Below are 15,644 nucleotides of genomic sequence, written 5' to 3'. Positions count from 1 at the left end.
TGTGAAAGACCCCGCAACAGCAGTACAGAGTAAGTGAGAGACCCCGCAACAGCAGCACAAAAAACGTGAGACCCTGCCACAGCAGCACAGGAAACGTGAGAGACCCCGCCACAGCAGCACAGGAAACGTGAGAGACCCCGCCATAGCAGCACAGGAAACGTGAGAGACCCCGCCACAGCAGCACAGAGTAGGCGAGAGACCCTGCCACAGCAGCACAGAGTAGGCGAGAGACCCCGCCACAGCAGCACAGAGTAGGCGAGAGACCCCGCCACAGCAGCACAGAGTAGGCGAGAGACCCCGCCACAGCAGCACAGAGTACTCGAGAGACCCCGCCACAGCAGCACAGAGTACGCGAGAGACCCCGCCACAGCAGCACAGAGTACGCGAGAGACCCGCCACAGCAGCACAGAGTACATGAGAGACCCGCCACAGCAGCAGAGTACATGAGAGACCCCGCCACAGCAGCACAGAGTATGCGAGAGAGCCCGCCACAGCAGCAGAGAACGCAAGAGACCCCGCCACAGCAGCACAGAGTACATGAGAGACCCCACCACAGAGTACATGAGAGACCCCGCCACAGCAGCACAGAGTACATGAGAGACCCGCCACAGCAGCACAGAGTACATGAGAGACCCGCCACAGCAGCACAGAGTACATGAGAGACCCTGCCACAGCAGCACAGAGTACATGAGAGACCCCGCCACAGCAGCACAGAGTAGGCGAGTGACCCCGCCACAGCAGCACAGAGTAGGCGAGAGACCCCGCCACAGCAGCACAGAGTACATGAGAGACCCGCCACAGCAGCACAGAGTACATGAGAGACCCGCCACAGCAGCACAGAGTAGGCGAGTGACCCCGCCACAGCAGCACAGAGTAGGCGAGAGACCCCGCCACAGCAGCACAGAGTAGGCGAGAGACCCCGCCACAGCAGCACAGAGTAGGCGAGAGACCCCGCCACAGCAGCACAGAGTAGGCGAGAGACCCCGCCACAGCAGCACAGAGTAGGCGAGAGACCCCGCCACAGCAGCACAGAGTAGGCGAGAGACCCCGCCACAGCAGCACAGAGTAGGCGAGAGACCCCGCCACAGCAGCACAGAGTACTCGAGAGACCTCGCCACAGCAGCAAAGAGTACGCGAGAGACCCCGCCACAGCAGCACAGAGTACATGAGAGACCCGCCACAGCAGCACAAAGTACATGAGACCCACCACAGCAGCAGAGTACATGAGAGACCCCGCCACAGCAGCACAGAGTACGCAAGAGACCCTGCCACAGCAGCAGAGTACGCAAGAGACCCCGCCACAGCAGCACAGAGTACGCAAGAGACCCCGCCACAGCAGCACAGAGTATGCAAGAGACCCCGCCACAGCAGCACAGAGTACCTGAGAGACCCCACCACTGCAGATGTCAGAGACCCCGCTATAGCAGCACAGAATACCTGAGAGAACCCCGCCACAGTAACAGAGTACGCGAGACTCCGCCACAGCAGCACAGAATATGTGACAGACCCCGCCACAGTAGCAGAGTATGTGAAAGACCCCGCAACAGCAGCACAAAAAACGTGAGACCCTGCCACAGCAGCACAGGAAACGTGAGAGACCCCGCCACAGCAGCACAGGAAACGTGAGAGACCCCGCCATAGCAGCACAGGAAACGTGAGAGACAACACCACAGCAGCACAGAGTAGGCGAGAGACCCCGCCACTGCAGCACAGAGTAGGCGAGAGACCCCGCCACTGCAACACAGAGTAGGCGAGAGACCCCGCCACAGCAGCACAGAGTACTCGAGAGACCCCGCCACAGCAGCACAGAGTACTCGAGAGACCCCGCCACAGCAGCACAGAGTACGCGAGAGACCCTGCCACAGCAGCACAGAGTACGCGAGAGACCCTGCCACAGCAGCACAGAGTACATGAGAGACCCCGCCACAGCAGCACAAAAAACGTGAGACCCTGCCACAGCAGCACAGGAAACGTGAGAGACCCCGCCACAGCAGCACAGAGTAGGCGAGAGACCCCGCCACAGCAGCAGAGTAGACGAGAGACCCCGCCACAGCAGCACAGAGTAGGCGAGAGACCCCGCCACAGCAGCACAGAGTAGGCGAGAGACCCCGACACAGCAGCACAGAGTAGGCGAGAGACCCCGCCACAGCAGCACAGAGTAGGCGAGAGACCCCGCCACAGCAGCACAGAGTAGGCGAGAGACCCCGCCACAGCAGCACAGAGTACGCGAGAGACCCCGCCACAGCAGCATAGAGTACATGAGAGACCCGCCACAGCAGCAGAGTACATGAGAGACCCGCCACAGCAGCAGAGTACATGAGAGACCCGCCACAGCAGCAGAGTACATGAGAGACCCCGCCACAGCAGTACAGAGTATGCGAGAGAGCCCGCCACAGCAGCAGAGAACGCGAGAGACCCCGCCACAGCAGCACAGAGTACGCAAGAGACCCCGCCACAGCAGCACAGAGTACGCAAGAGACCCCGCCACAGCAGCACAGAGTACCTGAGAGACCCCACCACTGCAGATGTCAGAGACCCCGCTATAGCAGCACAGAATACCTGAGAGAACCCCGCCACAGTAACAGAGTACGCGAGACTCCGCCACAGCAGCACAGAATATGTGACAGACCCCGCCACAGTAGCAGAGTATGTGAAAGACCCCGCAACAGCAGTACAGAGTAAGTGAGAGACCCCGCAACAGCAGCACAAAAAACGTGAGACCCTGCCACAGCAGCACAGGAAACGTGAGAGACCCCGCCACAGCAGCACAGGAAACGTGAGAGACCCCGCCATAGCAGCACAGGAAACGTGAGAGACCCCGCCACAGCAGCACAGAGTAGGCGAGAGACCCTGCCACAGCAGCACAGAGTAGGCGAGAGACCCCGCCACAGCAGCACAGAGTAGGCGAGAGACCCCGCCACAGCAGCACAGAGTAGGCGAGAGACCCCGCCACAGCAGCACAGAGTACTCGAGAGACCCCGCCACAGCAGCAGAGTACGCGAGAGACCCCGCCACAGCAGCACAGAGTACATGAGAGACCCGCCACAGCAGCACAGAGTACATGAGAGACCCGCCACAGCAGCAGAGTACATGAGAGACCCCGCCACAGCAGCACAGAGTATGCGAGAGAGCCCGCCACAGCAGCAGAGAACGCAAGAGACCCCGCCACAGCAGCACAGAGTACGCAGGAGACCCCGCCACAGCAGCACAGAGTACGCAAGAGACCCCGCCACAGCAGCACAGAGTACGCAAGAGACCCCGCCACAGCAGCACAGAGTACCTGAGAGACCCCACCACTGCAGATGTCAGAGACCCCGCTATAGCAGCACAGAATACCTGAGAGAACCCCGCCACAGCAACAGAGTACGCGAGACTCCGCCACAGCAGCACAGAATATGTGACAGACCCCGCCACAGTAGCAGAGTATGTGAAAGACCCCGCAACAGCAGCACAGAGTACGTGAGAGACCCCGCAACACTGCAACAGCAGCACAAAAAACATGAGACCCTGCCACAGCAGCACATGAAACGTGAGAGACCCCGCCACAGCAGCACAGGAAATGTGAGAGACCCCGCCACAGCAGCACAGAGCACATGAGAGACTCGTCAGTTTTCCTATGATGAGGACCATGCTCGTGTCCTTTCTTGGTTTGTTTGCCTATAGTCCCCCCTAAGCACGAGCATATCATCAAATGAAAACTTCAAAACAAAGAATACGCTAGAACCACAAAACAGATTTCTTCACCCCAGGTATCATTTGAATCAGTGTAACAACGCCAACAGGACAGTGCCTGTAGTTTACTGAGCAAAATCCTGCTGACAGGTTCTCTTTAATAGTGTCAAAATCGATGTCACACACTCTGCGCTTTACCATGCTGAAAGCACAATGCAACACTGGAGGAGCACATGGGGAAAAAAGTGAATCCAGCTCAAGAGATAAAATCACTTAACTTTAATAGTATTCATTTAAAATAAAAATAGGCTATTAGACATACAAAAACCGGATATACCGGAAGGAGAGTGCCTGTATAAACTGTATGCGTTTCGAACACACAAGTGTTAGTCTCAGTCAAATCACTATTAAAGTTAAGTGATTTCATCTCTTGGAGCCGGATTCGCTTTTTCCCACATGTGCATCTCTAGGCGTCTGGCAGAGACGCGAATCCGTGCTCCAGATTTCCTTGACTCATAAGGAAATTCATCTAAAGGGTGAGCTGTATTTATCTTTTTTTCATTTTGGAGGAGCGCAGGGCCACCGTAGCTCTGGCAGTCTGGCCAGCAAAAGCGCAGAGCTTACAAGCTCTATAGCGTCCTGAATTACAGAAGCAGCCCACTATTGTGAATGGGCACAAAGTTAAACTTTATGTTCTATGTGGTGGTGGTGCTGCTGTAAATTACCGTAACATTTATTGCCAGTAGAATTGAGAAAAAAAGATTTGCAGGACCCCATATTAGCAGTCTGTGGCTGCAGGACCACAGCCTGTTCTCTCCTAATCTGTGGGCCGAGGGCAAAATCAGATCACTATCACAGGGCCCTGGCCCGGCCACCACAGACTAACAACATGGCTGTGAATCTTTTTGCTCAACAAAAATTGCCACATTTCCTCACAGATTACAGTACATCGCCGTCGGTCCCAGCAGAGGAACCTGCGTGTCAAGGGACCCTTCTACGTAGGGATTGTCAAGATGACAGAACATCTCACCTCAGCGTCCTCCACCTCTTCAGCCTCGCTGCTCCTATCACTCTCCTCCTCGGAGAAGTTACTGTCCTCGCTGTCTGACATTTTATTCTGTTATGTGCTGAGGAGACAAAAAAAAACAAAAACAACCAAACACTGGCATGATGAGACGCAGCTGCATGCGGGTCCTAGACTCAGTACACACTGCAGGAAAGAACGTGTGATGGATTAAAGCAGAGCGTCAAGAATGGAACATGCCGGCTCGTATATCCTGTGAGGATTCGCTGCTCTATTGACTTAGTTGCGCTTTTTTACTTGTACGGAGCATAAAACATATATAAACAGCAGCACGGCGCAGGGCTGTGGAGTCAGTAAGCTAAACCTCCGACTCAGACTCCTCAGTTTTCCCGATTTCTCTCTCACTCCACAGCCCTGGTCACTACTGAGCATGTGCATAAAGTGCAGCACAGATTCATATTATATATATATATATATATATATATATATATATATATATATATATATATACATAGCATCGTGATTACTCGCTAATCCCGCGCCCTGCACAGTAGCTCTGCCCCCCCACATCACCACACATAATGCCGCCCCCATCCCACTATTACAAACAATCCCGCCCCCACCACATTTCCACACACAATCCCGCCCCCCCACCACATTACCACACACAATCCCGCCCCCACCACATTACCACACAATCCCGCACTCCCACCACATTTCCACACACAATCCCGCCCCCACCACATTACCACACACAATCCCGCCCCCCACCACATTATCACACATAAGCCCGCCCCCTGCACAGTAGCTCCGCCCCAACCCCCACACAATCCCGCCCCCCACCACAATACCACACAGTCCCGCCCCCCACCACATTACCACACACAGTCCCGCCCCCCACCACATTACCACACACAGTCCCGCCCCCCACCACATTACCACACACAGTCCCGCCCCCCACCACATTACCACACAGTCCCGCCCCCCACCACATTACCACACAGTCCCGCCCCCCACCACATTACCACACAGTCCCGCCCCCCACCACATTACCACACAGTCCCGCCCCCCATTAGCACACACAGTCCCGCCCCCATTACCACACAGGCCCGCCCCCATTACCACACAGTCCCGCCCCCCATTACCACACACAGTCCCGCCCCCCATTACCACACACAGTCCCGCCCCCCATTACCACACACAGTCCCGCCCTTCCGCCCCCCATTACCACACACAGTCCCGCCCTTCCACCCCCCATTACCACACACAGTCCCGCCCTTCCACCCCATTACCACACATAGTCCCGCCCCCCACCCCATTACCACACATAGTCCCGCCCCCCACCCCATTACCACACATAGTCCCGCCCCCCACCCCATTACCACACATAGTCCAGCCCCCACCACATTACCATATACAATCCCGCCCCCCACATTACCACACGAGGCTCTGTCCCCACACATTACCACACGAGGCTCCGTCCCCACACATTACCACACGAGGCTCCGTCCCCACACATTACCACACGAGGCTCTGTCCTCACACATTACCACACGAGGCTCCGTCCCCACACATTACCAAACGAGGCTCCGTCCCCACACATTACCACACGAGGCTCCGTCCCCACACATTACCACACGAGGCTCCGTCCCCACACATTACCACACGAGGCTCTGTCCCCACACATTACCACACAAATCCAGTTTGCTTTTGATTTTACACTGTGAATAAAATGTATTAGTATTATTCTGATTTTTAATTATTATTATTAACTTCATTTTAAGTTAATTTACCACCTGCGTAAGCGCTATTGAATGTTGTCATTATTTACTTTAGTTTAATCACTAGCAGCGTTAATTAGATAGCAATGAGCATGCCGAGCATTAGCTGGCTGGAAACAGCTAGTCTCAACTAAAAGCAGAGATCCTTACATCAGGAACAGAACCGACATTTTAGAACTTTCCCAGATTCTTATGACATTTTGAGCACATGCTGCATTGTACTACTGAACCCAATATATTATATATTTTTGGAGTCGTTACATTTTATACCAACTTCGAATCCACCAAAATGGACACCGACTTCGGCTCCACAGCCCTGGCATGGCGACATTGGGGAGCAGCACAGCACACGGCAGCACAGTGACACGGGGGATCAGGACAGTAAACAACACGGCAACGGGGGAGCAGCACAGTATACAACACGGCGACAGGGGGGAGCAGCACAGTATACAACACGGCGACAGGGGGGAGCAGCACAGTATACAACACGGCGACAGGGGGGAGCAGCACAGTATACAACACGGCGACAGGGGGGAGCAGCACAGTATACAACACGGCGACAGGGGGGAGCAGCACAGTATACAACACGGCGACAGGGGGGAGCAGTACAGTACATGGCAGCACGGTGACAGGGGGCAGCAGTACAGTACATGGCAGCACGGTGACAGGGGGGAGCAGCACAGTATACAACACGGCGACGGGGGAGCATAACAGTATATGGCAGCACTGCAACACGATGGAGCAACACAGTGCTAGGCAGCGTGGTGACAAGGGAGTAGTATAATATACGGCAGCACGGTGACATGAGGGGGAGCAGTACAGTGTACGGCAGCACCGGGGGGAGCAGTACAGTGTACGGCAGCACCGGGGGGAGCAGTACAGTGTACGGCAGCACCGGGGGGAGCAGTACAGTGTACGGCAGCACCGGGGGGAGCAGTACAGTGTACGGCAGCACCGGGGGGAGCAGTACAGTGTACGGCAGCACCGGGGGGAGCAGTACAGTGTACGGCAGCACCGGGGGGAGCAGTACAGTGTACGGCAGCACCGGGGGGAGCAGTACAGTGTACGGCAGCACCGGGGGGAGCAGTACAGTGTACGGCAGCACCGGGGGGAGCAGTACAGTGTACGGCAGCACCGGGGGGAGCAGTACAGTGTACGGCAGCACCGGGGGGAGCAGTACAGTGTACGGCAGCACCGGGGGGAGCAGTACAGTGTACGGCAGCACCGGGGGGAGCAGTACAGTGTACGGCAGCACCGGGGGGAGCAGTACAGTGTACGGCAACACCGGGGGGAGCAGTACAGTGTACGGCAGCACCGGGGGGAGCAGTACAGTGTACGGCAGCACGGTGACACGGGGCAGCACGGTGACAGTATACGGCAGCACGGTGACAGGGGGAGCGGTACAGTATACGGCAGCACGGTGACAGGGGGAGCGGTACAGTATACGGCAGCACGGTGACAGGGGGAGCGGTACAGTATACGGCAGCACGGTGACAGGGGGAGCGGTACAGTATACGGCAGCACGGTGACAGGGGGAGCGGTACAGTATACGGCAGCACGGTGACAGGGGGAGCGGTACAGTATACGGCAGCACGGTGACAGGGGGAGCGGTACAGTATACGGCAGCACGGTGACAGGGGGAGCGGTACAGTATACGGCAGCACGGTGACAGGGGGAGCGGTACAGTATACGGCAGCACGGTGACAGGGGGAGCGGTACAGTATACGGCAGCACGGTGACACGAGGGGGAGAGGTACAGTATACGGCAGCACGGTGACACGAGGGGGAGAGGTACAGTATACGGCAGCTCGGTGACACGGGGGAGCAGTACAGTATACGGCAGCACGGTGACACGGGGGAGCAGTAGTGTACGGCAGCACGGGGGGAGCAGTACAGTGTACGGCAGCACGGGGGGAGCAGTACAGTGTACGGCAGCACGGGGGGAGCAGTACAGTGTACGGCAGCACGGGGGGAGCAGTACAGTGTACGGCAGCACGGGGGGAGCAGTACAGTGTACGGCAGCACGGGGGGAGCAGTACAGTGTACGGCAGCACGGGGGGAGCAGTACAGTGTACGGCAGCACGGGGGGAGCAGTACAGTGTACGGCAGCACGGGGGGAGCAGTACAGTGTACGGCAGCACGGGGGGAGCAGTACAGTGTACGGCAGCACGGGGGGAGCAGTACAGTGTACGGCAGCACGGGGGGAGCAGTACAGTGTACGGCAGCACGGGGGGAGCAGTACAGTGTACGGCAGCACGGGGGGAGCAGTACAGTGTACGGCAGCACGGGGGGAGCAGTACAGTGTACGGCAGCACGGGGGGAGCAGTACAGTGTACGGCAGCACGGGGGGAGCAGTACAGTGTACGGCAGCACGGGGGGAGCAGTACAGTGTACGGCAGCACGGGGGGAGCAGTACAGTGTACGGCAGCACGGGGGGAGCAGTACAGTGTACGGCAGCACGGGGGGAGCAGTACAGTGTACGGCAGCACGGGGGGAGCAGTACAGTGTACGGCAGCACGGGGGGAGCAGTACAGTGTACGGCAGCACGGGGGGAGCAGTACAGTGTACGGCAGCACGGGGGGAGCAGTACAGTGTACGGCAGCACGGGGGGAGCAGTACAGTGTACGGCAGCACGGGGGGAGCAGTACAGTGTACGGCAGCACGGGGGGAGCAGTACAGTGTACGGCAGCACGGGGGGAGCAGTACAGTGTACGGCAGCACGGGGGGAGCAGTACAGTGTACGGCAGCACGGGGGGAGCAGTACAGTGTACGGCAGCACGGGGGGAGCAGTACAGTGTACGGCAGCACGGGGGGAGCAGTACAGTGTACGGCAGCACGGGGGGAGCAGTACAGTGTACGGCAGCACGGGGGGAGCAGTACAGTGTACGGCAGCACGGGGGGAGCAGTACAGTGTACGGCAGCACGGGGGGAGCAGTACAGTGTACGGCAGCACGGGGGGAGCAGTACAGTGTACGGCAGCACGGGGGGAGCAGTACAGTGTACGGCAGCACGGGGGGAGCAGTACAGTGTACGGCAGCACGGTGACACGGGGCAGCAGTACAGTGTGTGGCAGCACGGGGGGAGCAGTACAGTGTGAGGCAGCACGGTGACAGGGGGAGCAGTACAGTGTGAGGCAGCACGGTGACAGGGGGAGCAGTACAGTATACGGCAGCACGGTGACAGGGGGAGCAGTACAGTATACGGCAGCACGGTGACAGGGGGAGCAGTACAGTATACGGCAGCACGGTGACAGGGGGAGCAGTACAGTATACGGCAGCACGGTGACAGGGGGAGCAGTACAGTATACGGCAGCACGGTGACAGGGGGAGCAGTACAGTATACGGCAGCACGGTGACAGGGGGAGCAGTACAGTATACGGCAGCACGGTGACAGGGGGAGCAGTACAGTATACGGCAGCACGGTGACAGGGGGAGCAGTACAGTATACGGCAGCACGGTGACAGGGGGAGCAGTACAGTATACGGCAGCTCGGTGACAGGGGGAGCAGTACAGTATACGGCAGCACGGTGACAGGGGGAGCAGTACAGTATACGGCAGCACGGTGACAGGGGGAGCAGTACAGTATACGGCAGCACGGTGACAGGGGGAGCAGTACAGTATACGGCAGCACGGTGACAGGGGGAGCAGTACAGTATACGGCAGCACGGTGACACGAGGGGAGAGGTACAGTATACGGCAGCTCGGTGACACGAGGGGGAGAGGTACAGTATACGGCAGCTCGGTGACACGGGGGAGCAGTACAGTGTGTGGCAGCACGGGGGGAGCAGTACAGTATATGGCAGCACGGTGACAGGGGGAGCAGTACAGTATACGGCAGCTCGGTGACACGAGGGGGAGAGGTACAGTATACGGCAGCTCGGTGACACGGGGGGGAGCAGTACAGTATACGGCAGCACGGGGGGAGCAGTACAGTGTGTGGCAGCACGGGGGGAGCAGTACAGTGTGTGGCAGCACGGGGGGAGCAGTACAGTGTGTGGCAGCACGGGGGGAGCAGTACAGTGTGTGGCAGCACGGGGGGGGCAGTACAGTGTGTGGCAGCACGGGGGGGGCAGTACAGTGTGTGGCAGCACGGGGGGGGCAGTACAGTGTGAGGCAGCACGGGGGGAGCAGTACAGTGTGTGGCAGCACGGGGGGAGCAGTACAGTGTGTGGCAGCACGGGGGGAGCAGTACAGTGTGAGGCAGCACGGGGGGAGCAGTACAGTGTGAGGCAGCACGGGGGGAGCAGTACAGTGTGAGGCAGCACGGGGGGAGCAGTACAGTGTGAGGCAGCACGGGGGGAGCAGTACAGTGTGAGGCAGCACGGGGGGAGCAGTACAGTGTGAGGCAGCACGGGGGGAGCAGTACAGTGTGAGGCAGCACGGGGGGAGCAGTACAGTGTGAGGCAGCACGGGGGGAGCAGTACAGTGTGAGGCAGCACGGGGGGAGCAGTACAGTGTGAGGCAGCACGGGGGGAGCAGTACAGTGTGAGGCAGCACGGGGGGAGCAGTACAGTGTGTGGCAGCACGGGGGGAGCAGTACAGTGTGTGGCAGCACGGGGGGAGCAGTACAGTGTGTGGCAGCACGGGGGGAGCAGTACAGTGTGTGGCAGCACGGGGGGAGCAGTACAGTGTGTGGCAGCACGGGGGGAGCAGTACAGTGTGTGGCAGCACGGGGGGAGCAGTACAGTGTGTGGCAGCACGGGGGGAGCAGTACAGTGTGTGGCAGCACGGGGGGAGCAGTACAGTGTGTGGCAGCACGGGGGGAGCAGTACAGTGTGTGGCAGCACGGGGGGAGCAGTACAGTATACGGCAGCACAGGGGGAGCAGTACAGTGTGTGGCAGCACGGGGGGAGCAGTACAGTGTGTGGCAGCACGGGGGGAGCAGTACAGTGTGTGGCAGCACGGGGGGAGCAGTACAGTATACGGCAGCACAGGGGGAGCAGTACAGTGTGTGGCAGCACGGGGGGAGCAGTACAGTGTGTGGCAGCACGGGGGGAGCAGTACAGTGTGTGGCAGCACGGGGGGAGCAGTACAGTGTGTGGCAGCACGGGGGGAGCAGTACAGTGTGTGGCAGCACGGGGGGAGCAGTACAGTGTGTGGCAGCACGGGGGGAGCAGTACAGTGTGAGGCAGCACAGGGGGAGCAGTACAGTGAGGCAGCACAGGGGGAGCAGTACAGTGTGAGGCAGCACAGGGGGAGCAGTACAGTGTGAGGCAGCACAGGGGGAGCAGTACAGTGTGAGGCAGCACAGGGGGAGCAGTACAGTGTGTGGCAGCACGGGGGGAGCAGTACAGTGTGAGGCAGCACAGGGGGAGCAGTACAGTGTGAGGCAGCACAGGGGGAGCAGTACAGTGTGAGGCAGCACGGGGGGAGCAGTACAGTGTGAGGCAGCACAGGGGGAGCAGTACAGTGTGAGGCAGCACGGGGGGAGCAGTACAGTGTGTGGCAGCACGGGGGGAGCAGTACAGTGTGAGGCAGCACGGGGGGAGCAGTACAGTGTGTGGCAGCACGGGGGGAGCAGTACAGTGTGAGGCAGCACAGGGGGAGCAGTACAGTGTGAGGCAGCACGGGGGGAGCAGTACAGTGTGAGGTAGCACAGGGGGAGCAGTACAGTGTGAGGCAGCACGGGGGGAGCAGTACAGTGTGTGGCAGCACGGGGGGAGCAGTACAGTGTGTGGCAGCACGGGGGGAGCAGTACAGTGTGTGGCAGCACGGGGGGAGCAGTACAGTGTGAGGCAGCACGGGGGGAGCAGTACAGTGTGTGGCAGCACGGGGGGAGCAGTACAGTGTGAGGCAGCACGGGGGGAGCAGTACAGTGTATGGCAGCACGGGGGGAGCAGTACAGTGTATGGCAGCACGGGGGGAGCAGTACAGTGTGAGGCAGCACAGGGGGAGCAGTACAGTGTGAGGCAGCACGGGGGGAGCAGTACAGTGTGTGGCAGCACGGGGGGAGCAGTACAGTGTGAGGCAGCACGGGGGGAGCAGTACAGTGTGTGGCAGCACGGGGGGAGCAGTACAGTGTGAGGCAGCACAGGGGGAGCAGTACAGTGTGAGGCAGCACGGGGGGAGCAGTACAGTGTGAGGTAGCACAGGGGGAGCAGTACAGTGTGAGGCAGCACGGGGGGAGCAGTACAGTGTGTGGCAGCACGGGGGGAGCAGTACAGTGTGAGGCAGCACGGGGGGAGCAGTACAGTGTGTGGCAGCACGGGGGGAGCAGTACAGTGTGAGGCAGCACGGGGGGAGCAGTACAGTGTGTGGCAGCACGGGGGGAGCAGTACAGTGTGAGGCAGCACGGGGGGAGCAGTACAGTGTATGGCAGCACGGGGGGAGCAGTACAGTGTATGGCAGCACGGGGGGAGCAGTACAGTGTGAGGCAGCAGGGTGACGGGAGCAGTACAGTGTGAGGCAGCAGGGTGACGGGAGCACTACAGCTCCCCATGGCTCTTCTCCTCCTCTCCAGTATGACTTGTCACACGTCCATACTCAGAGGCAGTGAGGCCCAGCAGACAGGCTGCAGTAGGCGGCAGTGAGGATACAGGCACACAGCACAGTCCACTCCCGGGCCCCGTGGGCCGGTGCACCAGCACAGACACTAATACTGCTGTGTAAACGGCACCGTACACAAGACTCACCGCGCAGCCCCGACAGACGGCCCGCTCAGCGGAGAGCTCACCACCTGCAACTACTTCCGGACTAGCGCGGATGTGACGTGTGAGGCTGCGCGCCGCAAGTGGACCGTAGACGTGAAAGAGGCGCGCAGGATGTGACGTCAGACGTACAGTGCTAAGAGAGAGTTTTGTACCACGTGGTCTGAAATTACCAATCGGATGAGAAAAAAATGCATCCCGTAGCAAAGTAGTCACCACATTCAGTTAACTGGCTGGGGATGAGCTTGAGAGAGTGCAAGTGGCCGGTTGTGTGATTGGGATTCTGTCCTCACAAATGGGGACACTTTATCAGCCGGTGTCTCTGTCAGCCTGTACACTCACTAGCAGAGGTGTAACTGCCCAGCAGACATTTTTCGTGTCACCAGGCTTTATTTCTGCATTTGCCATAAATTTGCACCAATTTTCGGTGCCGTCACCGCAGAACTTACTGATGAAAACTTTTTAGCAGTAAACGGATGGTTGTTACCGATATTAACCAATCCCAGAGTTGGTTTCTTCTTTTAAAATGCTTTGGAAAAATGTAAGCTGTGTTCTTATTGGTTGCTCTGGGCCACGAGGACGGGATCGGTAAGCGAGCTGTGGTTTGCGATGACACCGTTCATTTTACCATAAAATGTGCTGAAGAACAGGGCAGAAAATCCAGTGGCGAAAAAAATAAAAACTCTGCCATTGTTTTTTTTTTCTTACAGAGTTTGTTTTTTGGTAAAAAAAAAAATGACATGCTAACGTGATTCTTCGGGTCAGTGCCATTACGGTGATATGTAGCCTGTAGTGTTTGTTTTATTACTTAAAGGGGTTGTCCTTCTACTCCGTCATCCTCTTCTGACTCTCCAGTAAAATACTAACGCTCATAGTCACCTCCGGTGCAGCGGCGCCATTACTCGCTCTCCAGGGCTCATGTGGCATTGTGTTACGCCATCCCTGAGGCAAGTAAGCGCTGGCTTTACTTTCCTATGGAGAGAACTGACATCTGGAGGACATGAGAAAGCAGCTCTCTTCCTCCGGACGCCTGAATGTGTCTGAAATGTAGAAACTCCTGGCCATAGTTTAGTTGTGTCCAACAAGGACATTGTTGTGCTTCTAGTCTTAGAGGTGGCCACCGCAGACCTCCACATGGCGCTGCTATACACGGTTTTCCTCTATTCAGACGACTGATGAAGGTCTTGTGTTGACTACAACGTCTCTATTTTTTATGGATTTACTACTGGTGATGAGCGAGTGTACTCGTTACTCGAGTTCAAGTATTTATGACTGCTCGGAGATTTAGTTTTTGTCGACGCAGCTGCATGATTTGGGCTGCAAGACAGCCTGAATACATGTGGGGGTTGCCTGGTTGTTAGGGAATACCCACATGTATTCAGGCTGTCTAGCAGCTGCAAATAATCCAGCTGCCTCGACAAAAACTAAATCTCCGAGCAGTCATAAATACTCAGAGATCACCCGAGCGTGCTCTGGAAAACCTGAACAACGAGTACACTCGCTCATTACTATTTACTACGCTTAATAAATTTCCTTGTTGAACACATCTAAACGAGTGCCCAGTGTTTCTAAATGACAGTTCACGGATATAGTTATCTTATGCACCACTATTTTTCCAGAAGTGCCTTGTTTTCTTTTCATTATTTTTTCTGAAGAGGGAGAGAGTGAAGGCAGCGCTGATTGGCCACACCGATTGTGTGACATAATGCCACAGAAGCTACTGGAATGACATTTCCAACAGAGGGGAGTATAAGGCTGGAGTCAGACCAGCGTATAGCATTCAATGCATGAGCCTCTATGCTTCTCTTAACCCCTTAGTGACGGAGCCAATTTGCTGATTAATGATCAGGCCAATTTATACAATTCTGACCACTGTCACTTTATGAGGTTATAACTCTGGAACGCTTTAACGGATCCCGTTGATTCTGAGATTGTTTTTTCATGACATATTGTACTTCATGTTAGTGGTAACATTTCTTCAATATTACTTGCGTTTATTTATGAAAAAAAATGGAAATATGGCGAAATCTTTTTAAATTATGCAATTTTCAAACTTTGAATATTTATGCCCTTGAATCAGAGAGAGATGTCACACAAAATAGTTAATAACATTTCCCACATGTCTACTTTACATCAACACAATTTTGGAAACAAAATGGTTTTTTTGTTAGGGAGTTATAAGGGTTAAAATTTGACCAGCGATTTCTCATTTTTACAACAACATTTTCAAAACTATTTTTTAGGGACCATTCCACATTTACAGTCACTTTGAGGGGTCTATATGGCTGAAAATACCCAAAAGTGACACCATTCTAAAAACTGCACCCCTCAAGGTGCTCAAAACCACATTCAAGAAGTGTATTAACTCTTTACGTGCTTCACAGGAACAGTGTGGAATTAAAAAGTTAACATTTAACTTTTTTTTAACAAACATTTTACTTCAGAACCAATTTTTTTTATTTTCACAAGTGTAAAAAGAGAAAGTGAACCACAAAATTTGTTGTGCAATTCCTTCTGAATA

General features: G+C 56.4%; 1 protein-coding gene across 3 annotated transcripts in view; it reads right to left on the bottom strand.

Annotated features, from left to right (window-relative positions):
- Positions 1-13,244, bottom strand: part of SUPT5H (SPT5 homolog, DSIF elongation factor subunit) — a 31,308-nt gene extending 18,064 nt beyond the window's left edge. For all 3 annotated transcript variants that reach the window (XM_077285890.1, XM_077285891.1, XM_077285892.1), the window contains exons 1-2: positions 13,109-13,244; positions 4,703-4,799 (exon numbers count right to left, since the gene is read on the bottom strand). In XM_077285890.1, coding sequence (XP_077142005.1) covers positions 4,703-4,783 — 81 coding nt within the window. In that variant the 5' untranslated portion in view covers positions 4,784-4,799; positions 13,109-13,244. The remainder of the gene's footprint in view (positions 1-4,702; positions 4,800-13,108) is intronic.
- Between the last annotated feature and the right edge of the window lie 2,400 nt (positions 13,245-15,644).

The sequence above is a fragment of the Ranitomeya variabilis genome, chromosome 2 (assembly GCF_051348905.1).
Source record: "Ranitomeya variabilis isolate aRanVar5 chromosome 2, aRanVar5.hap1, whole genome shotgun sequence".
Lineage (NCBI taxonomy): Eukaryota > Metazoa > Chordata > Amphibia > Anura > Dendrobatidae > Ranitomeya > Ranitomeya variabilis.
The sequence above is the reverse complement of the archived record's forward strand: the minus strand, read 5'-3'. Positions and strand labels throughout refer to the sequence as shown.